General features: G+C 42.1%; 1 protein-coding gene across 8 annotated transcripts in view; it reads left to right on the plus strand.

Annotated features, from left to right (window-relative positions):
- dbn1 (drebrin 1) overlaps positions 1-17,369 on the plus strand; it is a 115,168-nt gene extending 97,799 nt beyond the window's left edge. For 2 of the 8 annotated variants that reach the window (XM_037748123.1, XM_037748127.1), the window contains exons 6-15: positions 427-504; positions 872-1,023; positions 2,570-2,627; positions 3,752-3,808; positions 4,009-4,123; positions 7,415-7,543; positions 13,533-13,655; positions 13,779-14,248; positions 14,347-14,446; positions 15,479-17,369. In XM_037748123.1, the coding sequence (XP_037604051.1) occupies positions 427-504; positions 872-1,023; positions 2,570-2,627; positions 3,752-3,808; positions 4,009-4,123; positions 7,415-7,543; positions 13,533-13,655; positions 13,779-14,248; positions 14,347-14,446; positions 15,479-15,534 (1,338 nt within the window). In that variant the 3' untranslated portion in view covers positions 15,535-17,369. The remainder of the gene's footprint in view (positions 1-426; positions 505-871; positions 1,024-2,569; positions 2,628-3,751; positions 3,809-4,008; positions 4,124-7,414; positions 7,544-13,532; positions 13,656-13,778; positions 14,249-14,346; positions 14,447-15,478) is intronic. The other 6 variants (XM_037748124.1, XM_037748125.1, XM_037748131.1 and 3 more) reach the window with 6 other exon arrangements.
- Positions 17,370-21,622: the final 4,253 nt, after the last annotated feature.

A 21,622-nucleotide genomic window follows, 5' to 3' on the forward strand; every position in this document is an offset into this window, starting at 1 on the left:
ACTTTTTTCATTGTTCATTACTTTTATATACACCTTTTTATAAATTTTAACCTCTTTAACTCAAGTTAAGTTCCCTCTAAAGTTCCCTTTAGGGTGAACAAATTATCATTTTACCAGACAGAGGATGAGAGAGGACTGTATGCTTTTCAAAAAGAGGTAACAGTGAAGAGGTCGTGCTGCTGTGAAACACGGAGCCTTAATATATTCCTTAAATGGAGAAATTCAAAAACACAAACTGCTCTCTCTCTGTGACGAAAACTCAGAAACAGTTTTGTTCTCACACCGAGAAACTCCGGCGAGACCTTTGCAGATTTGTCATTGATCATATCTTTTATAGACTTTACATTGATAAATTTGATAAGGATGTTTTATTCATAATGATAAATGTAACCCTGACTCTCTCTCTCTCCTCTCTCTCTCTCTCAGGGCACAGTGTACGAGAAGACCAACGCAGAGGTGGAGATGAAGAAAATCAATAGAGAGGAGTTTTGGGAGCAGGCCAAGGTAGGAGGGGAAGAGGAAGGAAGGAAGGAAGGAAGGAAGGGGGGGTTAAGATGGATGAAGGAAGGAAAGTTAAAGGATCATCCTGATTTATTACCACCTGTTTTATCTACGTATCGTTCCCAACAGCTGAGATAAAACTGCACTTTATTTGGAGGTCAAACTGAAAGTAAACACGCTCAAAATGTTGGTAAAGAAAACTTTGTCGGGGGTTCACTTCATCTTTGGTGTTGGACTTTTGGTCGGACAAACTAAGATGTCTGAAGACATCACCTCGGACTCTGACTGATATATATTTTCTGTCATTAGTTGGAACATTTCCAGCTCATGTCTTCTTCCTTCTTCTTCTTCTTCTGTGTTTGCTCTGCAGCGCGAGGAGGAGGTGAGGAAGGAGGAGGAGAAGAAGAAGGTGGCAGAGGAGCGGCAGCGCTTCGAGGAGGAGCGAATGGAGCTGGAGAAGAAAGAGCAGGAGAGCCGAGAACAGCGGTACCGCGAGAGGGAGACGCAGATCGAGGAGCACAGGTGAGCAGCGCTTGGTATCATCACTTAGGAAGAACAGATACAGGAGTCGCCAGCATGTCCCGATTAGCAAAAGAGTAAATGATCTCATGTTGTAAAACACAGGACTCTGACTGTTAAACTAACCTGAGCCCTGTTTCCCAAAGACTAAATCAGGGATCAGCAACCTGTGGCTCCGGAGCCACATGCGTCTCTTCAGCTCCTCTCCAGTGGCTCTCTGTGGATTTATAAACATGGAAATGAATAACTGTTTTTTGTTTACATTTTCATTTTTATTTATCATTGTTGTAGGTCTATGGTACGACGGAGTATTAGGGCCACATTGAGGGAAAAAAAATAAATCTCAGATTTTGAGAATAAAGTCATAATATTATGAGAATAAAGTCAGAACTTTACAAGAAAAAAAAGTCGTAGTATTATGAGAATAAAGTCATAATATTATGAAGTAGTAATTTTCTTTTTTTCTCGTAAAGTTACGACTTTATTCTCGTAATATTACTAATTTTTTTCTCCTAAAGTTATGACTTTATTCTCATACTATTACAACTTTATTCTCGTTATATTATGACTTTTTTCTCGTAATATTCTGACTTTATTCTGTAAATCTCAGATGCTTTTTCCCTCAATGTAGCCCTAATACTCCGTAGTACATTGTCTCTTTGGCCCTCACTGCATTAGACTTATATACTATATACTTAGACTATAAACTGTGTTACCTTCATCACAATGCTCAAATGTTTTGCGGCTCCAGATAGATTAGTATTATTTTTTTGATAGTAAAGGTTGCTGACCCCTGGACTAAGATGATCATAAAATCCTTCTTAAGAACCTTCTTAATCTTAAGAGGTATTTCCCAAAAGCATCACAACTAGAGACCGTCTGAACAAGTCCCTGCTGGCTCAGAGGAGGCTGAGACCTCCAGGACCTGCAGGAGGAACCAAAAACCACATGTTTTATTTAACGCTTTATTGTTTTTGTTCATTTTAAAGTCTATACTTTTCTCGCAAACAGTGATGTTAGTGATACTTTCCTGATATCTTCTCTTTTCTTTGTATTTATGATGCGTATGTTGTTTTGCTTACATGTATATACATACAGCAGGTCTAATAGAGAAATTATGACAAAATGACAGTTATAGATGAGCTGCATATTCATGAAACTTACAGGAACAGTCACTGCTTCACTTTGGGTTTTATACGATTTTAAGAGTGTCGTCTGCGTCCAGCAGCAGCCACATCAAAGTTACTGCAATTCAAGCCGCATTTTAATACTGAACTCCAAGTATAAAACATTTCTTTGTGTTATTGACTTTTACAACTAACTAACAGACAGTTAAATATGCAAAGTTACTTTAAACTGTATTCAACACCATCTTCAGCACCATGGACAGTTCTTAGAAGCTCTTAACGGCGTAGCGTTTGTTGAAAACGCCTTTAACTTCTAAAGATCGATCGTCATTGGAAAATTGTAAAAAGAAAATCAGGTATTTTTTGAGGTGTCGGGCGTGTAAAATCTGATCTAATCTGTGTGTTTCTGTGTGTGAGAACAGGAAGAAGCTGCTGGAGGAGGAAGAGGCCAAAGAGAGGTTGCGGAACCAGACCGCCATAGTAAGTTTCTGATTCTGAATCTCTAACTATGACGTGTCATTAATCATTCATTGCAGTGTCCAAAAGAGTATAATATCGATATCACATCCATCTCACCAGGACAAATATACACTTCTCTTTTACCACATATCTACAGCCTCAGCTCAGCTTATTTAAAGCACTTTTCATTACACTTTCTACTTGTGCGATAGCAAAAGAAGTGAAACATCTGGAGACTCGCTTCTTCGTGTTAGAAGTGTTTTTTTTTTCTCCATATGATTTAGTTGTTTCTGTTTCTGCTCCCCTCCGCCCATCAAAGCATCACTTCTCTTCCCAAAACACCGTGAAGATGTTGCTTTTCACGCCTCTGCTTTTTTGTCACGCTGTGACATAAAAAGGAAATCAATTTGTCTGACAGTGGGGTTTGTGTTTGAAGGGAGTGATTATACGCCGTGTGTGCTTTACAAAAACGTAAAGTCTGCCAGTGAGAGTGTATTCAGAACATCAGTGTGTGTGTGTGTGTGTGTGTGTGTGTGTGGTTTATTTCTCTCATCTTGCAATCAGCTGCCTGCTGCGTCGTAGCACAGCTGTGATATTTCAGCTAATCTTCTGAACATCTCTGTCCTCACGGCGAGTTCATACACGCACAGAAGTTAGATCGCGTCACTCAAAGGAACTTTAGGCGTTGCTCGTTACTGATGGAAGTGAAGGAAGAAACCAGCAGGTCGTCAGCGACTGAGCTGCTTCCCCAAATAATCACCACCCCGAGGAATCACAATCATCATTACTACTGAGCAGAGAGTCTAAATCATAATATACAGCTCTTTCCTGTTTGATGACACATCGAACTGTTTGCCCAAAGAATTAGATTCATTAGCAGCTATTTTGCATTAAGCTAAATATGTTTTGGAGATATAACACTAACTAAATACATGTTTTGATGCTTCTTTTAACAGGGTATCTGCAGGCTTTGAAAAGTCTTAAAACGCATTAAGTTTCCTCATAAAATACTTTTAAAAAAGACGGAACATTCCTGCAAAATCTGAATAATTTCCCTGATTTACGTTTTGAACCCTCCAATTACTGTTTTTGCAAATATTTTTGTGCATCGAATGCATCTTCATTTGCATTCTTCTTGTCTGCAGGCAACAGAGCCGAGCCTCGATGACCTGAACCTGGACAAGAAGGAGACTGAGGTAGAGGTGAGTAACTTATAAACTCTTATGAAGGATGAATGTATTCATCCTCAGTGAAGATACTGAACTTTCCTGCAGGATTAAGTTTAATAAATCATTTACAAATCTTTGTTTATTAGCCGTTCCTTTTGCTCAACATCAATGAACTCTGAACAACATAATCCAGACTGCTGTGTGTATATATTTATCTGTGTGTGTTTTTGCAGGAGGCGAAGGCCATCATCGCTCAGCGGTCGGGAAACCCTCGAGAGTTTTTCAAGCTGAAGGAGAGAGCCATGACCATCAGTGTCGACACCTCACCCGTCTCCGTCCACAGGCCCGGTAAACACTTTAAAACTCACCTCGCAGTTATCTTCTATTTAAACAACCAAGGTGTTTTGAAGACCAGACAACCGGGGTGAGAGTAGAGAGTACTTAAGTAAGGTCGACTACACGACTCTACAGAGAGAAAGCTGTGCTCATCTTTCCATCCACAGTCTTAAAAAAAAGGTTTCAAACCAGGAAAGGAAATGTTTTTATGACACAGCTACCTCGGCAGCTAACAAACATGAGTTTTTGCACTTTATTCTACTCAAAAAATACTATTTTGTGGTGTTTTTACGGTAAGATTATTATTTTTCTACTCTTAAATTCAAGCAGATGAAGTTGTGACTCAAGCAAGTCTTTGAACAGCAAACATCTGCCTCCAACAGTGGTGGAATAAGAAACAATTACTCAAGTACTAAATTAATTAAAGTAATTATTATTATTATTATTATTATTATTATTATTATTATTATTATTATTTATTTATTTATTTATTTATTATTTATTTTATTTATTTATTTGACATTTATGGTTAATAGCTACTTTTTACATAAAAAAAAAACATATGATATAATGCTTATGTGATATGATACAGTACTATAGTACTCAGCCAAGTAGTATACAAAGTTTAATTGGCTCCACGTTGACGAAGTACAACCTTTTAAAATACTCTTACATGTTTTTTTGTTAGTGATAAAACCAGAATAATATAATATTATACACTAATATTACACTGTGAAATGAGGCCATTCTGCATAATGAGTACTTTTACTTTTGATGCTTTAAGTACATTTTGCAGATAATACTTTGATAGTACATAGGACTTTTACTTAAAAGCCCCATATTGTAAAAAGTGAGATTTTCTTTTATATTATAAAGCAGGTTTAAGTGCTTTATAAATACTGTTAAACTATGAAAACGCTAAAATCTACAAAGAAATACACACAGCCCGTATTCAGAAATTGTGCGTTTGAAACAAGCCGTTAGGATTTCTGTACATTTATGATGTCACAAATATACAATATGACCATTTCACAGTTTTAAACATACTAAATGTGTCGTAGTTTATTTCCTGTTGCAGTGTATGTAAATAATTGGACCCAAGCTGTTGCCTAGCAACGCAATTTCCGTTGCCATTCCGTTGAAATGCGCTAAAACGGAGCGTTTCTGATAGAGGGTGAATACGGGTATATTCAGGTAGAAAGTATATGAGGAAAATAATGTGTTTGAACATTAAAGCATGTAAACATCAGAAATCGGAATTGCGTTGCTAGGCAACAGTTTGGGTCCATGTTTACTTCCTGTCAGCTGATGTCGTTCACATACACTGCAACAGGAAATAAACTGGGACCCATTTAGTATGTTTAAAACTGTGAAATGGTCTAAATATTGTATATTTGTGACATCATAAATGGACAGAAATCCTGACGGCTTGTTTCAAAAGCTCGGTTTCTGAATACGAGCTGTGTGTGTTTCTCTGTGGATTAAGCATTCCGATACTTTCACAGTATTTATATAGAATTTAAACCTGCTTTATAGTATGAAAGCAATACAAATGTTACTTTTTACAATATGGGACCTTTAAGTACTTCAAAATTACTTCTTTTCTACCGCTTGGCCACCGATACGTAGCTGAAAGTACAGACTGCTTCAGCTCCACCAAAGCTGCAGAGTGCCGGCATGAAAAGCACGATTTGTCCCGGTTCAGTGTGAAGAAGTCTGTGATGGAGAGATGACACTCCTGAAGGAGACTCCAGGGAGGGAGGGAGGGAGACAGTGGGTGGCTGGGTGTGAGGGTTCATGACATCTGAATCATCACGTGTCAAGTTCAACATGTCATTTCTCACGTTCAACATCTCCTCAGCTGCTGCTGCTTCTACTGCTTCCTTCCAACCAGACCTCAAAATCTGTCATTTGCAGAGATGCTCATTTATCTCAAAAGGGTTTTGAAGAAGAAAAAGTTTTGAATCACCCACCAGACAATCTGTCTTCTCTTTGTTGGACGGCTGCTGTTGAGCCTTTGTGACGAGCTTTTTCATTTTAATTTGTATGTTGTTTGTGTGCAGCATTCGTCTTTTACAGTTTCATGATGATATTTCTCATTAAAACCCCTCTGGTGTGTGTCCTCTGAGAAGAGAGGAGTTGATCAAACTGTTGATACTCATTTATGTCTCCTTTAATTAACCGTGCACTCGGTAAGCTTTACGGCCAGTAATGAGTCCTAAACAGACTGTTGTTCGCCCCTCAGGCTACAGCAGAATCAGCTTTAATGGACAAGTCAGTGTGAACACATACACATAATAATTGTCATTGTAATGAGTAAATAACGTACAGTGAGCCAGTTATTGTTTTGCAAAATAAACCCAGACAGGCTGATGTAGTCGATGCGAGGCGGGGGGTGTTGCATCGCCCTGAAGGGGTTTATTTCACAATAATGACCCACTAGCTGTACGTTATCCCGCTTATTACACAGCTACTTACTGAAGAAATCCATAATTTGACACAAAAATTGGCCTCCAGAGTCCAACATCAGGACTCCGGACATAGCAACGGTCTGTTATACATAGCAACGGTCTGTTATACGTAGCAACGGTCTGTTATAAATAGCAACGGTCTGTTATACGTAGCAACGGTCTGTTATACGTAGCAACAGTCTGTTATATGTAGCAACGGTCTGTTATACTTAGCAACGGTCTGTTATACATAGCAACGGTCTGTTATACGTAGCAACGGTCTGCTATACGTAGCAACGGTCTGTTATACGTAGCAACGGTCTGTTATACATAGCATCCGTCAGCATTTCATCTCTGCTTTAACTGCATGCTGTCTACAGTCCGCTTGTTTAAAGCCGCCACTAACTTCCTTTCTTTTTTCTCTCTTTCCTTCTTTTTCTCTCTCTCTCTCTGGGTATTTCTTCTTCACTCATTTGACCCCACATTATTGTCCACCATCCTCATTCCTTCTTTCTTACCTCACTCACTTCTTCATTCATCCACTCCTCCTCCGACACTTCTCCACGTGTCTCTTTCTTCTTCATGGGTTTCCACGGGACTTTCCCACAATCCTCTCTGCTTCTTACTTTTGTCCCTCTGGGGGTGAACTTCTTGTGTCTTGACTCTGACTTCTTCCTGTCTTCCTCCTCCTCCCTCTCTTGGTTTTTGTCTCGTCTTGTCTTCCTGTCTCGTCCATCTCTTCCCCCTCACCTCTCTGTCCTGGTGCGTCGCTTCGTCTCCTTGTTATATATGTGTGTGTGTTTGGATCTTCGTGTGTGTGTGTGTGTGGCTTTGTGTCGTCCCGACCTGCCAGGCCGTTTGGACAGCCCGTTCTTGAGGCAGCAGCACAGTCCCAGCAGCCCCAGTCCGACCCCCCCGCCCCGGGGCGCGTCGCCCCTCCGCACCCCGCCACACGCACGGACGCAGCCCACCGCTGCAGCCGGTAGGTACAGCACATAACCGATAAACAGCAGCAGAAGAAGAAGAAGACAGATGGACACCAGCAGCTTGGTCCAATATCTCTCCCCAGATACACAAATCCCCCCCACACAGATCTAGAAATGACAATAACGGAGGATGAAACTGCATGTGAGTTAAAAATGTGACGCTAATATCCCAGTGTTGAGTCTTATTCTGGTGTTGAACCAGAATAAAGTCTTATCCAGGTTTACAAAGCCAGGATACGATGTTTACATGCAAAAACATGATCAGAAAAGTCCACTCCCATCGGGATACTAGTGTGCAGGTAAACCTCCAAATACTCCGCAGAGAGTCTGGAACATTTCCAATTTGGGACAAGAAAGACTTCTGGAAAAGTCTTTTTAAATTTAAGTGTTTCTATGAATCAGGAAGTGTGACAATGTTAGCAGAGGTTAGCTGCTAGCCAGCTACCATCAGCTGAGATTTATTTAGATTATTCAACATAATCAAAAGTGATTAGATGACGATTCTCTTATCACATTTTTAAGTCCACATGCATTTTCATCATTTCAATTAGCACTTCATCTTCGTACTTCACCCCCCACACATCTGCACACAAACCCCTTAAATATCACCTCACCACCTCCCGCTGAATTTACCCCCCAAAACCCTCCGTTCCTCCAACACACCGAACGACAACTCTCATCTCCCCCCTGACTTCCTCCTTACGTTACAGTTTAAAGTAGATGACTTTCTGTCATATCTGAGATGATCTATGTTGGAGGATAAGTCTGGTGGTATTTTAGATTTTTCTTCTTGTCAACAGATCCCATAAAAAGATCCAAAGCCAACTCTGAATGTATCTATTAACCTCATCTAGCTATTTTTCTTTCTGGCAACCCAGTTGCGGGGTCCGATACTGTGCTCATGTACTCGTACTCGCCAAAACGGCTCCGATACAACGGCACCGATACCACTTTACGGCAGCGTGACGTTAACCTCTCGTCACCATCTTTCGGGTCCTATCGCACGTGCTCACGCTCCACCTCCCTGACGGTGCGGGCGAGACGGGCTGGTGGTGCACCCGACCCCGCGGGGCCGGGATCCCACCTCAGCCGGCTGCACGCCGACCCTCACTTTCATTGCACCGTCTCACTCGCTGCAGACCCCTGGCGCTTTTTATGTGGGCCGAGCCCCGCCCTGGGGACACGACGCGGTTGGGGCGCACTAAGGACAGTTCGGTAACACTTTGTCCACGGCCCCGGGAAGCACCTTCGCCCCGAGCCTTTCCAAGCCGACCTAGAGCCGGTCGCGGCGCACTGCCTCGTATGCGGGACTCCCCAGCCTGCCGTTTGTCATTCACACCCTCCAGCTGACTGTTAACGAGGGTCTTTTGGCACAGAGAAGTACTCGTATCGGTACTCGGTATCGGCGTTTGGAGCCGAGAGCCACAAACAGGAAGTCAGAAAGTACTGAGAGACGGACAAACACATTGTTGACAATAAGAATAATATAAAATAATATGACCAGCGTTATCCTTTAAGTGCAGATATTTCAGTTTCACTTTTGTAAGTGCACTAACAGTTGTAGCATTAGAAGCTTATCAAACACTTAAAACCAAATACAGCAAGAATCATCCTTAAACATCAGGTCAGAAAAGGCAACTAAAGCTGCCGTTGTTTTAGCGTGGATGAGCCTTAAAACTTTCTTGTTGCTAACCTAATAGGATAACACACACATAAGCATCATACTAACTGCTATTAGATAATAAGATATCCTTTATGGCTGTAAACCATAAAGCTGTTTGTCGGTTTGTGTTTTAGATGTCGAGTCTGTCGTCCCCCTTCAGTCTTCATCCTTCAGATGTCGTCCAGTCAACTGCTGATGTTCAATTATCTCTGTAAATGTTTCTGTTTCTGATGTTTTATGATTTTAAATTAGCAACCAGGTCATTTAACTTTCTCACAGGGAGAAAGAGCTGCTGAACTTTAACTACAGAATCTCACTGTATCTTCTATCACCTCCCTCCCTCCTCTTCTGATCTCATGCTTCTTCTGATCCTGGATCTGCATCTCACACACACACACACACTCAAATAACCTTCTGCTGCTTTAACTCCTGACCGACTGACCAAACTGTGAGTGCTTGAGTATGAATGTGTGTGTGACGCCGTCGAGCCGTCCGTCGGTCGCCACCGCTGTTTGTTGGCCTTTGATTGAATATAGATCTTTGCCCTTTGACCTCTGTGGAGTTGATCTAGTCGTCATTCTGTTTAAAGACGATAACGGTGATTCTGCATGTTTTTAGCCCATTAACTACAAACATCTGACATTAGATTATCCCTTTTCCTTTAAGAAACCTCCGACATCCAAGACTGAACTTTACAAACAATCAAAAGTTGTAAAAATGGTTATTTTACTTTTTTCTTGCATTAAAGTGTTTTCATTAAATGTTTTAAATTCCCTAAATGCATTAACAGTAGGGATGGAACGGTTCAGGTAAAAAAGCCAAACCATTCGGTTCGTTAGTCACGGTTCGGGGTGTGTATGAATTAATGTAAAAAACAATTTAAAAAACATATGAAATGCTTTGGAAAATGAACAGCAATAATGTAGCTACTGGGCTAAATCATGCAGATCACCTTTATGATCTGCACTGTGTGTTGTTGCATGTCTGTGATGGCAGATAAGACGCTGGGTGGGCAAAGAACTGCTTCATCCCTCGTTCACAGCTCACAACAAAGAAAGTTCTCTGTAATTTTAATATGAAAGGGTATTGACAATCTTTTAAACTGGTTTTCTATTCGGTATATAAGATCCATTTTCTTAAAAGCTATTTTAGCCTGGGTCCCTCAGAGGCGTTTGACCATGAGGTGAATTGGAGACCCCGCTGAGCTGGATGTTTTCAGTCATTCTTACAGGGTCACACATCTCAAGTCAGCCGCTTGTTTCCAGTCAAAGTGACGCTGCTGTTGCTGTTGTTGTTCATCTGTGGTTTATTGTGTCCATGTCCTTCTGGGGGAATCTTGTTCTGGTGACTTGAACAGGACGTCTGACTCCCAAACAAGCATGAAATCATCGAAAAACATCTGAGACAAAGTGACATTTTTCATCGTGGAAAGTGATTCTATTGACTGTAACCGATGCTGTGTTGATGTTCGTCATAATGAGTTGTGTATTTCTGGATGTGGCTCCGGCATTGTGACTGTGACTCACCCACAATGTGTCCGTATGCATAAATAATAATGAATGTTCAGAGGATATCTGATGGCTGTTTAATGACTTGCTGGATCGTAGTGATTGTGTCTCGGGTTTTGGTGACAACTTGCCAGTTATATGCCTCTCCGTCTGTCCTATTTCCCGGTATCTCTTTCTGTCAGTCTTCTGAAATGTCCAGTTTGTGCTGTAAGTGTCACAGGGCAATGCACACAGTGCTTGTTGCACTTATTCTGCTCAATACGAGGTTGTCATGTCTCAAACGTTTGGCATGAGACGTTCGCTTTCAGGCACAAATATCACTCACATAAGACGAAGCAACAAAGACCAAGAGATTACAGTGATGCTAGTGGCTCTTTGAGGCTGTAATTAGGCACAGTGGTACTTTTCGCTAAATGCTAACTTGCTGATGTTTAGCAAGTATAATGTCAGCTTTTGTTAGGCCCTGTTCAGACCTGGTATTAACATGCGTCCTCAGTGATCGGATCACAAGTGGACAGCTTTAAGTACATCTGTTCACACCTGGCATTAGAATGCGTCTCCACATGTGTCTTCAGTGGCCACTCGTGATCTCACTTCCCCGCTCTATATGCAAATAAACAAGTAGTAAACACACGGCTAATACAGCAGCCGTTGTGACGTAATATTACATGAATGTCAGTAGTGATATCTTGAATTCTGGTACATTGTATTAACATCAAAATATAAGGTGACCTCCGATCTCTATGCATCCTGAGTGCGTCCCCTATCTTGAGTGTGTTCACACCTGTACTTAGAGCTGTCCACTTGTGATCGGATCACTGAGGACGCATGTTAATACCAGGTCTGAACAGGGCCTTAAATTAGCACTATAAACACAGCTGAGGCTGACGGGAATGTCATTAGTTTTGCAGGTATTTAGTCATATATAACAAATTAAAATGTTGACCTGATGGTGGCGCTAGATGAAAAGTCAGAGGATCACCAAAGTCATTAGGATACATCCTGAGGGGAACTTGAATGGTTGTACCAAATTTCATGACAATCTATCCGATAGTTCTTGAGACATTTCAGTCAAGACCACTTAATGTGCACCTCATAGTGGAGCTAGAAGACAAGTCAGAGGATCACCAAAGTCTTTAGGATTCATCCTCTGGGGAACACGAGTGTCTTTACCAAAATATGTGCCAATCCATCTTGTAGATTATGAATATGGTCTGAACCAAATTTCATGGCAATCCGTTTGATGCTTGTTGAGATATTTCAGTCCGGACCAAAGTGGTGAACCAGCCGACTGATCTGCAGACTGACATCGTCGTCCCTAGAGCCAAGCTGCTAGCATGGCTAAGAATAAAGTATATACCTCTGCACACATCTGGACATCAAACTTTGGGGAGCAATTTGGGGAGTTTTGCCTCTTTCCATTAAAATTAAATTTTGAATGTGATTAAGGAAATCCGTCCGACAGCTTGGTAATGTCACCAACTCGAGTCCCATCCACAAAGAGTCTTGATTGGCTCAGTGTCTGTGTTGCTGGTCATGTGACAGCAAAACGTGACGTGATTGCTGTGATTTCTGTGCACTGTTGTTTGTGTTGAAGTAACACAGGATGTGACTACTGGAGGTGAGGAAATCAGAATATCAGCTTCCTGTCAGCATCATTTGATTCACAATACTTTCAAAGATCTTAAAAGCAGAATGAGTAGGATTTAGAAGTTGACCTCTCCTCCCCGGCTCAATGACACCAGAAGCACACGCTTCCTGACCGGGGTTAGGGTGTATAAACCCCTGATTTACTCTCGTTTTAGAAAGAGCTTTGTCCTCTTGTTGTTTCACCTTGCTATATTTGCATTTTTTTGCCATTTCCTTGGGCTACTCTTGGATGTGTGCTTCCGATCTGCAGTTTAGCTTGACTATCATTCGCTACTGCGTCGCTACTGCGTCGCTACTGCGTCGTTACCATTCCTGGTGCACTGCAAAAACGTTCCGGGTAAAACTCCAGAGTTTCTGTTCCGTGCGTGCGAGTATTAAACAGCGGCGAACCGAAAGGATGTCGCGGACCGAAAGAAACATCCTGTACCGAACGGTTCGGGTCAAATACACGTACCGTTCCACCCCTAGTGTGCACTCTGTACTTACTTGAGTAGTGCATGAATTTCATCGGGGTAGGGTCGTCTCAAATTGAATACTCTGTGGGGAGAGAGGGCACAGCGAGCACTTTAGCTACGGCCCTGGGAAGCACCTCCGCCCCGAGCCTTTCCAAGCCGACCTAGAGCCGGTGGCAGCGCACCGCCTCGTATGCGGGACTCCCCAGCCTGCCGTGTGTCGCTCACACTCTCCAGCTGGCTGTTAACGAGGGTCTTTTGGCACAGAGAAGTACTCGTATCGATACTCGGTATCGGCGAGTACCCAAATGTAAGTACTTGTACTCGGTATCGGTGCATCCCTAGTTTTCGTAGAGGTTAGCACAATAAGAAGTTGCAGGCCGAGGGCTGCAGGGCCTCTGCTGATACAGACAGCAACACACACTTCTAGTGGGTCATGTGATGATTAAGAGGGATTATCTTTGTTTGAGTCTATACATTGTTTTTTTTTAGGAAAATCCTACTCATTCTGCCTTTAAGTAGACTTCCTTAAAACATTCATTGTTCCCAAAAAGTCTGGCATATTTTGCCAAAACAAACATCAGTTGTGAATTTCAGAGAAGCGTTCTGTGTTACAGTCGATCAACACGTCTGCTGTATGAGTGTAATTCTGTTGCCAAGACGTTTTGCTCTGTACCTTTTCGATTGTTGTTGTGCCATTCTGTGCCTGTAGGGGACGATGAAGGAAGCACAGAGCGCAACATGGCCTCCGTGTCGCCCATTCCTAAAATAGTCACCACGTCCATCAAAGAGGACTTCTGCAGGGAGGACGAGGAGGACTGCAGAGACGAGTGGGGTGAGACTGAAATATAGTCACTGAAGTGCTGTTGAAACAAAGTCCAGTTAACGTAGACGTTCAACTGGGGGCTGTGTTGAGACAAAATATTAGGATTCATTATTAAATTGGTGTTTTCTCCAGATTCGGTGCCAAAGAAGGAGCAGCAAGCGCTGGTCCAGGAGTCGGCGCCCATCAAGCCCGTGCAAAGCGTCGCCCCGCAGGCCCGCGACTCCTCCGGCTTCTCCGCGTGGGAGTCCGGGAACGACAGCCTGGTCAACCTGTGGGACAGCAGCTCCGGCCCTGACCCCAACGCCTCCCCGACCTCCAATCTGGTGGACCTGATGGGCGACGGCGGCGTCCCGCCCAGCACCCCCACCGCCGCCGCCAAGCCTCAGCCGCTCCTCAGCTTCGACGAGATGATGGACGCGACCTTCTGCTCGGCCGGCACCGCCGAGGACGACCCCGCCAGTCTTGTGGACGTGATGGGCTCCGACCAGATGACCCTCAGCTACCAGCATGCACTGCAGCATGCATCCGGGGAGGGGAAGGAGATCGAGGACGGACAGCGGCTGATGACCAACGGGGAGACGCTGCTGAAAGAAGGGACTCAGGTCAGACACGCTCAGAATGATCCTGCTGTGCAGTCAAAAACAAGTCCTATGTCTTTTTCTTTAATAGTTTCTTTCTGTCTGTCTGTCTGTCGTTACAGGCCAGCGAGGGCTATTTCAGCCAATCACAGGAGGATGAATTCGGCCAATCAGATGAGTCCTCGGCTAAGCCTGCGCCGGTCTTTTATAATAAGCCACCAGGTGAGATACTTGTCTGAAAAGAAAATGATAATGTCATAATTAACACCACGGTGTTTTATTTGGAGCACATATTGTATATTAGTTCACCTGTCGTCCTGATGAATTCAGTATAATATACATTTCCACAGCAGTCATGTCATAGTCCAACACATCCCAACTCGTCACATACCGGCGCTTCGTCAGGACGTCTTGGTGTCACTTTCTAACACACTGGGTAGCCCAGCGTGTAAACACGTGGAATGCAGTTGGAAATGCATTGTGTTATGCTGATGGACGTTTCTATTATTGCATCCACCCCATTTATATCCACGAGGGTCGGCTACATATTAGAAACACCAGAAAATATTAAAGGGACTATTTGTAACTTTTTAAGCGTATAAATGTCCCGGGTCTGGACATATGCACGCTCGCGTGTTGCCGGAGTCTCTGCTCCTCTGCCTGCCTTCACTCACACCGCGCGCGTTCATGCTGTCTCGCTCCACCTCTAGACATGAACGCGCTCTCACTCCACACTGCAGAAGAGTTAGTTTAGCTCTGAGAATATCTAGTGAATGATCAGTGGACGTTTGTGCAGAAATAACTGCTGCAGCTCCTCCAGACCAACAGAGGTTTCCCGTGTCTTGTGAAGTGACGGGGCTCCGCAGCGAGAAACGTCATTGTCTCAGACCAAAACTCCGGCGTCTCCCCTGTTCCCTCCGGCCGCGGTCGGGAAGCTGAAGCAGGAAAAGCCAACACTAGGATCAGCATTGATTCATGGAGAGACCTTCGTCTGGTCAGCTAACATTACTGCCAAGCAGCTGAAATATAGAGTGATATTGTGTTTTTAGCTGACATGTGTCGCCTCATTGTGTTGAGCGATGCTCGTTCATGTCTATGTAGAACGAGCACAAGCGCCAGCAACAGGACGCTGACTTTAGTTGACTTCACGGCCACAGGTGATGCTGTTAACAAGACATTTCTGAAAGTTACAAATAGTCCCTTTAATATATCTTTTATCCCCAAAAAATGTAATAAATATGTTGTGTGTTTCAGAGATTGACATTACGTGCTGGGACACGGACCCCGTGGTCGACGATGACGACGACTAACCGGCCAATCGGACACACCGCCAACCGGACCAAGAGGAAGTAGGAAGTGCGCTTCATGAAGAAACGATTTTTTTTCTAAAAAACAAAAACACAAACAAACAAAAAAAAAGTAATAATAATAATAACAACAAAATCTTGCATCAAAACTACTTCTGTATTATCTTTTAGAGGAAAACAAAACAGTAGCCACCGAGAAAAAAAAACAAAAAAACAGCTGGGGTTTGAGTTATCGTTAAAGACGGTTCGTTAAAGACGGTTCGAAGGCTCAGTTATGGGTTTCTTTCTGTGTGTTTGTTATTTTATTTATTTGTTTTTCTTTCTTTTTTTGCTATGCAGATGTAATAGCTGGGAGCGGGGGGGTGGGAGGGGAACTTCTGTTTGTGTAAATGATTTATTACACATTAACGTAGCGCACTGCTGCATATTAGAGACAATGAAGCCCGGTGTGTGGCAGGCAGCCGACGCACCTAGTCTGTAGTGCTTTATATAACACCCTATAAACTAATAACAGTGGATCATTACAGCTGCCATGTATATCTTCACTCTTCTTTTTTCTTACCTCTTTTTTCACCTTTTCCTTCTGCCTTCCTCTCAAACATATACAGAATTATTCACCTCTGCAAGTCAGTTAATCTTGTATTTAGCCCTCGATTTACGGGGAAAAAGGTGAAACATTTTTATTTATTCTGGTGCATCTTTTCACTTAAGAAATTCTCAAAATGAAATTATAGTAAAACAAAATCAAGTGGCTCCGTTTTTACCTTTTTCGCTCCTTTTTTTGTATGGTTTAAAAAAGACTGAATTCAAGATTAAATGGCTTGTAACTCTGATTGCTTTTTTTTCCAGTGCACTTTTATTTTCTTCTTCTGCCTCCTTGTGGATGAACTGCAGCTTCTCAATCAAACCCTCCCCCTCTGGTTCCTCATCATTTTTCACCACACTTATATAAGAAAAGAGCTCTCTTTTTCTGCATCTAAACTAGATGAATATACTGTAGATATTTTTCCAACAGTTTTGTAGGAGTTCGGCTTCGAGGTAATTAACACGAAGCCACCTAATTAATGAATCCTTTGTATGATTCTACTGAAATTTCTCCAAAAGATAATACTTTTTCCAGCAGGCCCGTCATAACGTGGGCATTTTGGGGAGGTTTGGGAGGCAGGACGCCCTACCCCCTTTTCCTCAGAGATTAATTTCACTGTTCCACTCAGACAGAGGCTGAGTTAGATCCTGGATGACAGAGGGGGGGGGGAGGAAACAGCTGGAAGCGAACTTGGGCCACACGATGTTTTGCAAATATTATTATTTTTTGGGGCTTTGTTTTAATCTGCATGGAGAACCAGATGTTCACGATCTATCACAAGCTGTCAGATCAAGTTTATTTATATATGCCAAAAGTTTGTCTCTTCACAGGGAAGAACTATTACAGCAAATCAATAACCTTTTAAATCGTGTGAGTATATCCTTCCTTCACCGCTGCTAGGGACTGAAAGTTAACATCTGTCAGACCATTTTAATGCGTCTCTTTTACCCGTTCTCACCGCCAACTTATCAATGACTGCCGCTTGGTCAGTTCCCCTCGGCATCAGATACCGACGCACGGAGGCACCCTTTCAACTAAATCCACATTATTTAGATTCACGGGACTAACGACAGACGTGAGAAAATTCAACGTTGTCTTTTAGTTTAGTCACCCACCACGACTCTCTCCCACCTAGCGGACTCTCACGCACTTTATACTACGTCAGTTGCTCTGCCCGCATAATATATCTCACGTGAGCCGTTAGTCAGTCAAGTTAAAGCATCAGTAGGCGAGATCGGAGTAAATATGATTTCAAAAAAGTTATTTTTATAAAACGGTTGCTATATCCTGACAGTAGTACATGAAACAGGTGACCTGAAAAAATCATGTCCCTCCGGTGTTCCTAACAAGATTTCACAGACCGGAGGAAAACAAGCAGTAAGAGCTGATCTGAGGTCTGCTGTCCAGCTGCCGTCTATGAGAGCCGGCTGTCAATCACTCTGAACTCCGACCAAACGGTCAAACTAGGCAGCGCTGATCAAACATGAATCAATATTCTGTTATGTTAATGCCTATTTCTCTCCTCAGATGTTCTCAGAATCATCTTGTAGTGCACGGTTTAGCTGGAAAATGAGAAAGTTTGTGACGCCTCCGCCATTGTGAAATCTGGTGAAGCAACACCAAGTTCTGGTCACATGACCGGAGCACAGCCAATAGGAACGCTCTCTCAATGAAATGACCTGTGATTGGTCAAAGTCTCCCGTCACGGGCTAGATTTTCTAAAGCCTGAAAACAGAGCCATGAGGAGGAGCAGAAGTCTAGTTTTCTCTCAGAACACTTGAATTACAATATGCTGAAAGGTTATTATGGGATTGTTGCCCAATGATGCCAAAAATAAACTGACTACTGCAGCTTTAACGTCAACCACAACCGTTTTCTAATGCCATGACGCACTGACCAAGCAGCAGTGGGCCCATTTGACGAGTTTGGAAAATAGAAATGAAGAGTTCCAGAGGGCAAAGGGGAACTAAATGAGCAGAAACTGATGTCTAAGTAGGCGATACATTTAGAAACTTAACATAACTGCAATTAAAAATACACTTTGGTTCATTTTAGTCTACTTCTGTGCAGGTGGGAGCGATTGATCACACGGGATAAGACAACATACCAGAACATTTCCAGTTTTAGTGTGAAAATAATTGACATCTGTTCCCCCCACGCAGCTTAAATCAAACACTAACAGTGTCTCTTAACTCCTCTCTGACCCACGTCTGCTGCCCGACTGCTTTTGTTCTGTGCCAATGCAAAAAAAAGTACCACATGTATTTTATTTTTTATTTTTTATTGATGCAATATTTTAGTTGCCCTGGAAACTGGAGTGAGAGGCGGGGCGGGGCGGGCCGAGACGGGACGGGAGGTGTGCGTGTTTTTAATACCTGTCAAAAAGTGTGCTAGAAAATGACTTTCAGGACCTTTTTGGAATATTAGCAACAACAGTGTTAGTCTTTTTTTGCTGTAAATTCCTGTAGAAAATAAAAACTCCTAGGCAATAATAACTACTGTGTGTGTGTGTTCACCAGACGGGAGAGTTCATCTGCAGGTTATTTGGCTCGTTGGTTCACGGGACCAGCTGATCCTGGTGTTGATTTATACCTCTGCATCCCGAATGACGTGCTCACATCCAACGTCAGCTACATTTTGTTAAAGGTGTTATTGATAACGTTCATCCACTAAACCAGGGGTCAGCAACCTTTACTATCAAAAGAGACATTTTAGGCGAGAAAAAAAAAGAGAAAATCTGTCTGGAGCTACAAAACATTTGATCATTGTGATGAAGGTAACACAGTTTATAGTCTAAGTATATAGAATATAAGTCTAATGCAGTGAGGGCCAAAAGAGACAATGTACCACGGAGTAGTAGGGCCACATTGAGGGAAAAAACATCTGAGATTTACACAATAAAGTCAGAATATTACAAGAAAAAAGTCGTAATATTACGAGAATAAAGTCATAACATTACGAGAAAAAAGTCGTAATATTTAGAGAATAAAGTCATAACTTTACGAGAAAAAAAGTCTTAATATTACAAGAATAAAGTCATAACATTACGAGAAAAAAGTCGTAATATTTAGAGAATAAAGTCATAACTTTACGAGAAAAAAAGTCGTAATATAACGAGAATAAAGTCATAACTTAACAAGAAAAAAGTCGCAATATTGCGAGAATAAAGTCATAACTTTACGAGAAAAAAAGTCGTAATATAACGAGAATAAAGTCATAACTTAACAAGAAAAAAGTCGCAATATTGCGAGAATAAAGTCATAACTTTACGAGAAAAAAAGTCGTAATATTACGGGAATGGTGTGCTGTTTTAAATACGCCTTCCCAAGAGACCATGTTGAAGATGTACTCACAACATCTACTGTATATCTTAAATCTTTTGGCATAATAAGGGTTAAAATGTGAGCAGATATAACGTGTAAAATCATTAAATTCAATAAACACATTGTGAACTGTGGAAACACAATCATGAAATCTGAATAATGTGGGACCTTAAAGCTGAAGTGAAGGACTGCAGCTGCTCCTGAACCTGTTAATGTCCTAATGATGAACGACAAATGAAATCTGATTAAATAGACCTCAAGGTCGTCGTCACGGCTGAAAAGAGTTTTTCAAAAAGACGACTGTCTTCATGCAAAACTGGGAGACATCATAGCGCTGTAGCTACGAGCTGCAGGAAAATCTCCTGCTCCCATCTGTCTGATTGGACTTTGACCTTTCTGGCAGGTAAGACTGACGGTCTGAAGTCATGTTTGGGGAGAATTGCACCCTGGGAAATCTATCTATGACATAACTGTAAGTTGTTTATTAAGACCAGAAACAGCAGAGGAAGAGGACAGGACAAACATCCTCTCAGAGAGAGAGAGAATCCAGCAGTGGAAAGGAAAGACAACGGATCCATCTAGTGGTGGAGACGTCAAATACAAGATTCAGCTCAACGTTTGGATTTGGAGGAAACAAAGAACAAGGTTATTTTTAATAAACAAATGCCTCTTCAGTTTTGAAAATAAATGAACAGAACAAAGCCTGCAGGTGCTTGGATAATGTCTGTCAAGAGAGACTGCTTGCACACAGCAACAAGCGTCTCCTTCTAGCAGGTAATCTGGCTTTTAACAACATCCCAGTACAACCCTATCAACCCTAACCAGTGTCACTATGTAAGAGGAGCACATTTGAGATCTGCATCAGTCTTTAGCAAGTTCAGGAAAAGCCCCGGTGTCCCATTTTCCACCTCTTTTATGCCTTCAAGGAGGGCGTCGTCACACCCTGATTGGCCAAATGCACCCAGCTGCTCCCAACTATCACTCAGGAGGCCCCACACCGTGCACTACAGCTGATCTGAATCATGTTCTAATCACCTCAGGAGTCAGCCGAGAGGGATGTGGTAAAGAAAAATCTGTTTCACAAAAGAAAATGAAGACACAACTCGACTGCTACGAGGTTATAGGGGACCTTCATCTTCACGCTTATACAATAGTAACCGTGTGGTTAAAGGGAATGTTGGTTAGAAACATGAAATGAAAACAGTCAAGTCAAGATGTTTTATTGTCCACATCCACCTCCTTCTTGGCTCTATAACAATGTCACCTGACTTTGTTCCCACTGGACATCCTGATGGCTTAATTCCCACGTTCTGCTAGAGGGTTTTGTCACTTTTTAGGGGGCCTTTACCGACGTTTCTCTAGAGAGGAAATCCTTAAACATGAGTAAAAGATCCCTAAAAATAAATGCATGAATTGCACCATCGATTTATATTAAAGAAACCACAAACTTTATAATAAGAAGTGGACATCACCCATTGGTTTGGTGGACTACAGTTGAGAAGAAGTCGATATTTTGGCCGTCGTCACGAGAGGGCGGAGCTAAGTACAACAGAACGCTGAGTAAGACATTTTTTAAGAGACCAAAAATGTTATAATTAACTTTCATGAAGTGAAAAACACTGTGAGAGGGTGAAAGTTGTAAGACGAAAACACGGATAACTTCCAGACCGGACAACGCCGTGGTAGCGACCTGTCAATCACAAGGTAGTCACACCCTAAAGCATCCCCTGCTTCATGGTCTATCTGACTCTAAATGGGACCATAATTTACTAAATGAACATCATGCTGTATTGAAGAAGACTTGAAACTAGTGATTGAGACCATAAACTCATGTTTACAATGTTTACTGAGGTAATAAATCAAGAGAGAAGTAGACTCATCTTCTCATAGGCTTCTATACAATCAGACGTGGTCTCTTGGGAAGGCGTATTTAAAATAGCACAACATTCCTCAGACATTACGCGTGTTAAGACGACGCATTTTAAGTTTTTTTTCGCATGTCATTTGTATGCCACGCAACAAAACTATCTGCAGTAAGGTTTAGACAACAAAACCACTTAGATAGGTTTAGGAAAAACATCATGGTTGAGAGTACGTAAACTAAGTAAAATGTACGTAAACAACGTAACATAACTACGGAAAACACATTTTACAAATTACTATTTCATAATATTATGACTTT

The sequence above is a fragment of the Sebastes umbrosus genome, chromosome 17 (genome assembly GCF_015220745.1).
Source record: "Sebastes umbrosus isolate fSebUmb1 chromosome 17, fSebUmb1.pri, whole genome shotgun sequence".
NCBI classification, from domain to species: Eukaryota; Metazoa; Chordata; class Actinopteri; order Perciformes; family Sebastidae; genus Sebastes; species Sebastes umbrosus.